Source organism: Sinocyclocheilus anshuiensis, unplaced genomic scaffold (assembly GCF_001515605.1).
Source record: "Sinocyclocheilus anshuiensis isolate Anshui unplaced genomic scaffold, SAMN03320099.WGS_v1.1 scaffold729, whole genome shotgun sequence".
In the NCBI taxonomy this organism is placed as follows: Eukaryota; Metazoa; Chordata; class Actinopteri; order Cypriniformes; family Cyprinidae; genus Sinocyclocheilus; species Sinocyclocheilus anshuiensis.
Genome location: NW_015536561.1, coordinates 745,910 through 757,831, shown reverse-complemented (window position 1 = coordinate 757,831; position 11,922 = coordinate 745,910). Strand labels below are relative to the sequence as shown.

At 35.7% G+C, this 11,922-nt stretch overlaps 1 protein-coding gene across 1 annotated transcript in view; it reads left to right on the top strand.

The window, feature by feature from the left end:
- LOC107701621 (cytosolic carboxypeptidase 4-like) overlaps window positions 1–11,922 on the top strand; it is a 237,154-nt gene that overhangs the window by 70,208 nt on the left and 155,024 nt on the right. The window contains exon 3 of the mRNA XM_016503665.1: window positions 9,937–10,004. Coding sequence (XP_016359151.1) covers window positions 9,937–10,004 — 68 coding nt within the window. The remainder of the gene's footprint in view (window positions 1–9,936; window positions 10,005–11,922) is intronic.

Here is an 11,922-nt window from a genome sequence, read left to right as displayed (position 1 = left end):
TTTTTTTTTTGTGTAGGCAACATATAAATTGCTGAAAAAATCATGTTGTCCTCTTTGCGTTTTCTGAACATTACCTAAAGGCAAAACTGGCTGTAAAAAAATGACAATTTGTCCTGATCCAACCTGTTTGAATAGGAAATACATCAAACCATTTCATTGAATCTTTAACTAGCTCTTACCTTTCACTCCCCTTTAAGATAGCAAATACTGTAAAAATAGGGACGTGACCTTATTTTCCTCTGAATCACAACGTTAATGTCACTTAATAGCAGTCAATGGCGTAATTATGTCTTCATAATGCATATCTGCTATTTAATAGGAGGAGATGAGTGTAATTTTTATGTGAAGGGCAGGCACTTACATGCCCTATCAGCTGTTAATACGAACAGGCTAGTTTAAATGTTATATAATTATAGTTTTTACTATATATCTGACTTGTTCACTATTACACAGATCTCGTAATCAACTCAGAAGCTGCCACTGACTATTTTCCTCCATTATTTATGCTGAATATAAGCTGTAATGGGAATAGAAGGCCCTTTTATCTAGCTGATTATGATCCTGGTTTGTAAGAAACCTGAACAAGGCCTGGAACAGTTCAATTCAATCCAGGTATGCAGTGTTGCCATCTTTGGTTTTGTTTGGAAAGTGTATGTGAGGGTTGTATGATCTGTAATAGTTATATCTGGTATGAGCAGCTGGCCTATTTAAGCAGGTGCGTTTCTAAGCCTTTGACCCCAGGTACGTCAGCATCCAGGGTCAAAGGTCAAGCATGGCTGCCTGTAACATTCATGACCTGCTGATGTTTAAAGGCATGAAAAAAAATAAACATTTACACGTTCATGTGCAAACTCGTATATTTCAGTGTTTTGACATTACATAAGTAACTATTTACGCATGCACAAAGGTGCCAAGAGCTTAAATCATATATTAAATCAGTATTTAGAAAATATATATCAATATATTGAAATAATTGGTTTTATTTCAATATATCCGTATATCATTGGAAGCAAGTTTCCGCCATGGATTAAAATGAATGAATGGCAATTGTGACTTTTTATCTCACAATTCAGACTTTTTTCTCAGAACGGTGAGAGATAATCTCAGAATTCTGATTTTCTTTCTTGCGTTTCTTATTTTTCATCTTGCAATTCTGACTTATAAACTCAGAATTCTGAGAAAAATCTCACAGTTCTAAGAATTGTGAGTTTACATCTCGCAATTGAGTTTGCATCTTGCAGTTTGAACTTTTTTTTCAGAAATCAAGTAGAACCATACCGCCAATCCAAACGGTATGCTAATTGTCAATTATCTTTGACGATAGTGGTCTTTGATAGATGGTGACTTTTTTTCCTGTGTTTATATATTGCAATTCTCAATTCTAATGTCAGCTATTTTTCGGATATCAGTGTTAACATGAAAATAATTAAGAGCATATCTTCAGTATTACTTCAGAATGAATGTATCTCTATCTAATAAACATAAATGGACCTACATTTTTTTATTTTTTGCATTATTAATGCAGGAGTGTGGAGAAATGTCAACACACGCACAAGTCCATAACACCTCTAGCTCTCTCTTGCACACACTCTCAGTGGCTCATTACGCTCGGAGCAGAGGTTTATCTCTTTTCCATCTGTCTGCCAAAGCTCGGTGACTCCTAATTTATCATTCTGGTCAGTAGTGAATGGCTGGGTTTCTTCCTTGGATCTCAGTGCTGAGAATGGAATATCAACTCTTTATGTTGTAATTTGTAGTGTAGTAACAGAGTATATTGCTGGACTATTTTAAGAAAGCATATGCAGTTACTGACATGCAATATAGGCTTCTACATTTGATCCAGTGTGGGCCTGGAATTTCACTTGACTTGATTAATGTTATCGATGAGAAAGCTGATTTTCCGTAAATCCTCTGCTGATGATTTATGATTGACATGCTGGGTTGCTTTGTGTATGGGGTGTACTTGAGTTGCGTATGCATGCATCGGTCAATATAGAATATGCCAGTGTGGCTGGATGAACCTGTGTCCTTTAACTTGACTCAATGCTGAAGTTTGGCCGCGGTTCATTGGCACTCGCTGTACTCCCAGCGGCTCCGTACAAGTTATACAGAGAACCTGTGAACTTCATCGTGCCCTTTTTGTTACAGCAGGAGATGAACTGAAAATCCCAACCTATCATTTCAGATTTGTCTGCATGACAGAGGTGCCATCCAGAGCTTCCCTAAGCACTTACTAAGAGAAAATTCCATCTACGCTGCACACATGTTCATCAACTTGACTGCCCATAAGTGGCTTCAAATAAGAAGCAGCTTGATAACCATCTTTAGCAGATTTGTAGTTTCCATATATTTCGTTGTTGATGTCAAAGACTGTGCATTCAATCAAATTCTACAGTATTTTGTTGCAGAGTCACTGTATGGCTAAAACAGTTGCATGTATAGTAGAATTCAGGGCTTCAATATGATAGCAGATGTGACACATTTTAAGAACGTGTGACAATAAATCTGACGAAACTAGCTAATGAGATTCCCGAGCTGATAAATTAGTGTCATTACAGTGAGCACCATACACATAATAACCAATACAGCATGAACCATCAGGTACGATTTGCGAACAAATGACTCTTTTGAATCAGTTCATTTTAATGAGTCAATCAAAAAGATTCATGAAACTACCGCAAACGCATTTGCGCAGTTAGACTGAAGTCAGTGGATCTTAGAGAGCCGTTAACGAGTTCACAATTGACTCTCTCATGAGTCATTATGGTTATGGATGATTCTAAATAAACCAACTGTGTTGTTGACATACATATAAATACATATAAGAGAGAGGATATAAATGTCCCAGGTCCCTTTTAATGATGGGTAGTTGTGCATGAACGACAACTGAAAATGAAAAAGGCTAAGTGAACAACAGCATTAGCATTAGTGGAGGGGTGGGAGGCAGCTGGCAATGGAAGGAGTGTTTTGTTTCTTGTCTTAAGCCTCTTACTCTTTAGCCCAGTCAAACATGAAGGTCGAAAATGTTTTTAAATAGATCTCTGTACTCGAGGGAAATGTCGAGTAATGCTGAGGGGGAGCAAGATCTCGCACCATCATCTAATTAGTGCAGTCTTTTGCTTTAGATGCGTCAGAATTGATGGCAAGTCTGAGAAATGCTGCACTCATTAGATATTAGTATTCTTGTTCAACTTGTTTTTTGACGTATGATAATTTATTTTAAACGTGTTGCAAATATCTGTGGAACAACAATATCGACGTGACTCCATTTTGAAATGATGTGTTGTCACTGTGGCATGTTAAGTCATAGTTCATATACTGCCCTCTAGTGTTTAAACAAGGTATATATGTATATATATATATATATATATATATATATATATATATATATATATATATATATATATATATATATATATATATATATATATATATATATATATGTATATGTGTATATATGTATATGTGTGTGTGTGTGTGTGTGTGTGAAGCTTTTTTCATTTTTTATAATATATTTTAACTTTGCAAACTCAATTTATTAACATTAGTTTCATGGCCAAGTTGACCCTATTGAAACCTAGAATATTAAACCCTATTCAGATGGTATTTTCAGTCTTTTATGGTGATGTAGAAGAACATTTACATGCCTCCTTTGCGATAAAAACTTCCACTGCATTCCGAGTTAATTCACAAATTACAGCAGTTTGTTTTACACATGGTCGACTACAAGACCATATTCCAACATGGTGTTGAATGTTATGCCAAGCTTGTTGCTCTCATTATAATGGTTCATTTTAGCCAGCTAGACTGATTTTCCTTTTTTTCTCTCCTTATAAGCTCCCAGTAACTGTGGCGTGGTAATTTTACTTCAAACTGTTCTCCCAAACAAGCTTTCGTTGTGCCAAATAGCCAAATTACTGCACAAAGTGTCAAACTGTAACCCTTAGCAGTGCTCAAGATTTTTACAATTAATTTGGCACAATTCCTCCTCATAAACTCATGTCAGTTCAGATGAGAATTACTTTCTGAACAATCCCAATCCTGGTGTTTGTCCAAAAAATACATAAATAAATACAAATTATATATTTGTGAGAGGTACCAATTACCTCTCATTGACTTGTACACAGCACTGAAACTAAATCCTAAGGCCGTGATCACAGCTGCAATTAGCAAGAGCTGCTAATTCTTATTTTAGCCTGGGAACAAATGGTGGGGTGGAAACTCACTCAGCTCTGAAACCCGAACTTGCGAAAGATGTCTCAAGTCGGATAATGACTGACCGGGTCACTGGGAACAGGACAGAGGTGAAGATGGATGCTGTAGCAGGAGCTGTTGTTAGCATGTCCTGCGTCAGCTCATCGCTGTACGCCTGGGAAAGAATCATGGTCCCTTCTTGGTATCAGGCTTCTGTTACCCAAAACACAGAACCACAGTTCTGGGATCACTAATTTTAGTTTTGTTTGCAATTAATAACACAGCTGACTGGGTTGGAAATACTTACTACAATTCCACTTGAACGTGCAAAGTTGTGTGCTGACGTCCCCTGAAGAGTGTAAACACTGTGGCACTTTCAGAATTCCTCTGTTTGTTTGAACACACAGACGTGTCAACTTGTTGTTCAACCAATAGCATGAGTTTAGTGGGATCACCTGTTTCTAACACATTGTTTGGGGCAGAAGTGTTGGTAGAAGTGTGTGACTTGGCAGAATTATTGTTATTAGTCTTATTAAATGTTTAGATATTATCATTATTATTATTATTATGGTATTATTATTACCTTAAAAAAACTGTAAATGGTATTTTTTATATATAATTTTAAATTTCATTTGCATGATTATTTTTTAATTAAAACCATAATAATAATAATAATAATAATATTAATACTTATTATTATTATTATTATTATTAGTTTAATGAAATGTTTAGCATTATTAATATTATATTACTGTTGTTGTTATTATGTTATTAATTTCATATCAATATTGTATTATTATTATATTATTATTATTATATTTGCATTATTAAATGTTTAGCATTATTATTATTTACAAAACAAAACATCTGATATTTGTTTTATTTTTTAGCGTGATTCTTCTTAATTGTAATAAATTCTTAATAATAATAATAACCTTAATCTTAATAATAATAATAAAAATAATAATAATAATCTTCTGCCAAGTAATATAGTTCATTTTAGGTTTCAAGTGCGGCTCATCCAAATTTAGAATCAGTTTTAAGGAGTGGTATTAAATGTGTGTTTTTTTTTAATTGTTATTTATTTCAAATAAATAAACCATTTCAGTTACTTTTGTGGCAGTGTTTTGAGTCAGCATAAAAAGTGTGTGCATAGTTCAATGGATTTAAATCAAAAGTTGACAGTTTAAAAGTTCTAATGCCAATAGAAGGCTACATATGGTATGCGTTCCTTCTGCAAAGATTACTCAGCTTTTTTGTATGCCGACAGCCGTCGGTTTTGGCTCCTTAAAACATAAACAAAATCACCCTGGACTGTAGAGGAAGGACTCAGGTTACTGCCAGCGAATCGGCTAATGAAAATGACGCACATAAGCCTTCATCAGCTGCTGACCATAAACATTATTCTTTGATTGGACCATTAATGCAAAACGGTTTGATGATGCACTGCAGATGGAACAGCATGACAAGGTGCTGCTGCCCTTGTTTTTTTTTGTTGTTTTTTTTTATGTTTAAGATATGACCTGTGTGTGTTAAGCCCTATTCAGATGGGCCTAGTTTCAAATTGAATGAGTTTACAATCTCTAATTGAAAGTTACAATGCAAATGAACTATAGATGTCCTCTTTTACTAACTGCAATTAAAATGGAAAACCTACCCATATGGAATAGTAGTCAATTCAGGCCAGCTTTTTCTCAGTCTGGTTGTAGGTTCGCAGTGTTGCATTTGTAGGGTGCCTATCCTCACTTTGATTTCTCTGAACAACATCTTGATCTCATCAGTTGCACTAGAGCTGTCATCACCCAGGATTCATGCCCTCTACTGACGTTCAGTGTCCTAAAACAGTGGTATAAATAGCTGTGTGTTTGCAGCTGGACACAATATGCTTGCTTTGGCCTGATGGGACATTTAAGTAATTTTCCACATGATAGTGTAGTCGGCAGATTAGATTGTACCCATGATTGAGATAATTATAAGGTCTGAGAGATGTAGGGCGAGTGTAAATTTGTAGAGATACTGTGCTGCTTTTTTCCCGTGATGATGCAGCCTTAAAGAGAGAGTTCTCCCAAAAATAAAAAATTGTTGTTATCTACCCACCCTCATGCTGTTGCAACCCTGTGTGACTTTCTTTTTTCCATGTAACACAAAAATGAGAATTGTGGTCATCCTTTTCTATGCATTTACAATGGTAATGGACCCTTTCAAGCTTACAAGGACACAAAAGCACCAATAAAGTATGATTAAACAAGTATTCTATTCAACTAGTTGTATTAAAGGTATTTTCAAGCCATACTATAGCTTTTATTTAAGATTTAAAATGCGTTAAATCACTGCGTTTGAGTCAGCCGGGTTTCCATCCAAAGTTGTGAATTTAATTTAAGCGCAAAATTGGAATATTGCATAAAACGTGCAAATAATCACCGTTTCCATCCAACGAGTTCAAAGAGAACAAAATCATCACTTCCTGAAAAACTGTCACTAAATATCACTAAGAAAAGTAGGAGAAGCCACTGAATATATATTAATTTTCATATATAATAAATTTCTTGCGCCTCAGAGCGAGCAGACGAAACACAATAAATGTGGTCATTGCTTTCGGAGATGGGTGCTGCTGTTTGGAAATGTGGTTGTGTAAAACAGTTCTGGGAGGCAATTGTGCAGAAATACTTTGACAAATGACGCGAAGATTATACATGAGTTGTATGGGCCGCTTTCATAATGCATTTATGGTGCTTTCTTGTCATTCACAATCCATTTGAATTATATGGATACAAGTGGCCAGGATTCAAAACATTCAAGCTATACGATAGCTTTACGTTTTAAATTGCTGCTAAATGCTGCGTTTGAGTCGGTGAGTTGGACTCAAGAACCAATGAATCATTCAGGCCAGATTTGAGCCATTTCATCCGATTAGAAATATCCTATTTAAAAGAATGATTCATTTATGAATTAATCTTCGCGGCTTTTGCTTATGAATGTTTAATAGATTTTCAGTAAATAATGATGTATGTCTGTATGTTCCTCACATAAAATATTCGTATGGCTTCAGAAGTTTACAAATGGGTCACGGACCACGTTTATGATTCCCTTGTGGTGCCTTTTGCTTATCTGGAACTTTATAACCCACTTTCATTATATGAAAACGAGCGGCCAGGATATTCTCCAAACAAATTACACAAGAGACAGTTAAACAGGTTTTGAATGACATGACAGAATTTTCATTCATAGTGTAATATTGGAAGTGCTGTGTGCATGTGCATTTTTACTGCAGGAAATGGCTTGCAAAACCTTCCTACTGCTTGAGTTTGAAGGCAGGAACCATCTTGGCATCGATTACACACACCGTTCTCCCGCACACTTCTTTTCACCACATGTAGCTTTGCCAAAAAGCTGTCAGTCACGAGCTTTGGAAATGTAAGAATGGCTTTGCTCGCTTTTTTTCCCCAAAGCGTCAGCATTTTGTTCTTGCATGATCACACACACCGAATAAGCCAATTCATGCAGTAGCAGAACCCTAGAAAGTGTGGGTGTAGTGTAGAGACACAAAGCTGTTACAATAACCAGTTATCCTTGCTCGTTTCACACATTGCAGTAGTCCTTTTGTAGTTTGAATATTATTATAACTCGTTAGATTATAATTTTATGATATTTTAGAGAACATTACTAAAATAATAACTGATAGGTTTCCATATGAAAGCTCCATTAACGTGATATATTGCAAGGTGTTTTGTGTGTATGCTTATGAATCTTCTGGATAAATCAATCAGCTACTTGTGTATTCATGTGTGAATGCATGTTTGCTTATTTATTCCATGTTAAAGCACTTCATCATATGTTGATGACACTAGTGGCACTGCATGTGGAAAATTATAGCTGTAACATAACTCGAACTCAAGCAACTGTACTGTAATAATATCTGAGCTCTGGGAATCTCTATAAAGAGAGGTTATGACCTGAACCTGCTGTATAGACTGAAGCAAACTGCAGGTATTGGTTTTCTCTTTTTTTTTTGTTTGCTTTAGTTGTATGTGCAGCCCTTATAACACAAGTTTATTGCTCTTTCATAGCTCAGGAGACTAGATTTCTCTGGTTTGCTTGTTTTTCCTTTCCTTTTTTCTTCGGAGCAATACAAATAGAAACAGAAGAAACTATTGTTGACATACGTGTACAGTAATTGTGGATCACATGACCCAGATAAATGAACAAATTATAAAAAATGACGCTGCGGTTGTGAAAAAAAAAAATACATTTGCTGTTGTGAGATACGATGTCCCAATTAGACTTTATTTTTTGTTTTACTTCCATAGATCGGTTCATATGAGAACAGTTTGTGCTGAGATATCTTCTGAAACTCTAGAGGAGTATACTGGGGTCATTTTTTTAGGAGGAAAGACTTGATTTGCTCTCGGTTTTATCTCACTGCAGTTTTGGAGAAATAGTCAAGATATTAAAGACATCTCATTTGTAATTTTTCTTTCTGATGGATTTGTATGTACTTTTATTTCACAGCAAAGCAAACATGCCAGTTACATTTTCATGTAGAAGATTGACCACATTTGAAGTTTGGGGAACTTCTAGCCAACTGCTGACATTCCAGTTTGCTTCTGCATGTATTTTTCTCATCTGTAAATCACACTGGATAAAATCATCTGCTAAATGTAAGTTTTAGTCAGAACAAGATAAGCAATAAAGCAACTATAATTGGAAGCCCATTTCCGCCACTGAATAAAAAAATAAAAAAGGTAATTGCAACTGTTTATCTTAAAATTCTGACTTTTTTTACATTTCACAAATCTGACTTTTTTAATATAAACTCACAGTTGCGAGTTACAAAGTCAGAACTGCGTGATAGAAACTCAATTGCAATTGCAAACGCAATTGTAAGAAAATGTCAGAATTGTGAGCTGACTTTTTTGTCCCAATTGGACTTTATAACTCGCAGTTGCGAGTTTATATCAGAATTTGCGAGATGTAAATTTTGCAATTTCAAAATTATATATATTTTTTTCACTTGGTAATGGGAACGTTAGAGAAACAAACATTATTTTTACTTTTGAATGTCCTCGAATTGATCCAAAACAAGTAGTAAGTAGTAACGTTCAAAAATGTTTTCAGAAAAAGGTGTTTCATGAACATTGTATAAAACATTTTTTTTCCTTTTTAAGGGAATGTTCCATTTTCAAACATTGCAAACATTATAGGAACATTATTTTTTGAATATTCTCTGAATGTCCTGAAACAAGTAGCAACTTAAACATTTAATTAAAAGACATTCCGTCGACTCCGTCGAGATTCATTTCAGGGATAGATCATCTTTTTAATGTCAGTGCCAGGCCATGTGTAAGCACAGCCTGACTATATTAGCTCTCTCACGCATGTACACACATACTCGCTCACCTCTTTTGTTTATCTCACACACACACACACACACACACACACACACACACTAGAAGATTCCTCAGCCTCTTGATATCCCTCCAGGCCGTGTCCTCTCCTGTGAAATGCTCGGCTTGGTTTAATCCCTGTGTCTCGTCAGGCCCTTTTAATAGGAGCCTCATCTCAATGTCCGTGCACAACTGGAGCAGCCCGCGGGTTTATCTGAGGGAGATAGAGTTTCAGGCGACAAGCTGAACCCCTCTCGGCTTTACCCGTCTGTCTTGTTAAAGTGCAGAGGGAGAAGGTGCTGCTTCTGTGTCACTCTTAACTGCTCATTAATTTCTCCTTCCTCTTTCCGTTCTTCAGCACGATCGAGGCCCACCATGGCGGCACCGAGCTCCAGTGGACTCGAGGTCCTCCTCAGCACATTGCAGGTAAACGCACATTGTTTGTGAACGCATGTATCTGGATTCACTCTCGTTCTTTGACACGTCAAGCATAGGAATGCCCCACTGATACAGGCAGGCACGCTGGGAACACTACCCACACATGCAGGACACTTTCCATGTGCTGAGTGAGAAAGATAAATGACATGGACCCTCAGAACCATAAAAAGTAGCACGTGGTTAATGTAAACGTGTTTACCCCCCTTGAGGCGAATTTAACAACGTTTATGTTAACGTGCGCTATGGAATGCACGCTTGAAATTTTAGCTGGTATTTGCAGATTGTTTGGCGGTATCATCGTGAGCGCTATTTTAAATAGTGTGTACTAAGCAACTTTTTTCAAGGGAAACATTGCATGTTCACTTAGTTTTTGATTCAGTCTTTTGTTTTGTTAAAGTTGCATGCATATTGGATTATACTAACATCTAGTGGTTTAGAGGGAACATCACGCAAATGCTTTAGTTGCAATTGCCATTTAGAAATACACCTTTTGCAGACTTCCATGATAAATATATCCCCATAAAAATTCAGTTAATGAGATTTCTTCTTGTCAGGCTTCATGTGGTGAGCCGCTCCAAATAAAAAATACAACAGTTTATTAATACTGATATCACTTTAAACATATTTTTCATATATATATATATATGTGTGTGTGTGTGTATTTCATATTGTGTGTGTAAAACCTCTTTATTGAGGAAAAACATTATTTTGATGGTATTTGGGATAGAACTCTTTATGCATCGATACAATAGTTAATGTTAGTTAAAAAATAGTTAATATTTATTGCACTCACAAAATGTCTCATATGAATCCAAATTGTACATTTAAATGTGGTTTTAATCCACTTCCACAGCTTATGGTGACTGATTTCTTATCAGTGATTTGTATATACAGGTGCATCTCAATAAATTAGAATGTCATGGAAAAGTTCATTTATTTCAGTAATTCAACTCAAATTGTGAAACTCATGTATTAAATAAATTCAATGCACACAGACTGAAGTAGTTTAAGTCTTTGGTTCTTTTAATTGTGATGATTTTGGCTCACATTTAACAAAAACCCACCAATTCACTATCTCAACAATTTAGAATATGGTGACATGCCAATCAGCTAATTAACTCAAAACACCTGCAAAGTTTCACAATTTGAGTTGAATTACTGAAATAAATGAACTTTTCCACGACATTCTAATTTATTGAGATGCACCTGTATCAGTTGCTGCCAATAAACCGCTGAGGCCTTATATGCTCACAGGAGGGTGACGTGCCGAATTTCCGATAACTTTCTACTTCTTGCATGAAAATCAAACTCAAAAGGGCAGAAATTATTTAGTGTATGCATCAAAGCGATTAATTGAGAGTGAAAACCATAAGATGAGATTTTTTCCCACTATGCTGATAAGAGTATGGAAAAGGGGAAAAGCAAATGCAGTTTGGAAGATCTTTCTGATCTCACCAGAGGGAAAATGTATACTGCTTTAAAGTTACAGAGAACTTGAATACATATCAAGTGTTTGTTAAAGCAAATGATCTTAATCATATAATCCTCACTAGGAATATATGACTCACTAGTTTTTGTGTGTGTGTGTGTATTCTGATCCATTATACTGTAGTCTGAACTACAGTTTTAAGAAAATATATATTTTTGGAAATACTGCAATATTCTTATTTTTCTATTAATTTCAACAACAGACATTTTGAATATTTAGTATAATTCTGTCATGACAACTCTCGGAGAGTTTAGCATGGTAATATACATGGCAATGTTAAAGAGTTTGGTTTTTGCCGAATAGATCTGCTATGCTGCTCCTGCTGCAGAAGAGCAAGTACTGAGACTTGCTACTGCCAATACATCCACTGACATGCTGCTGTGAGCATGTAGGAAATACTGCTGCTGCACATATAAC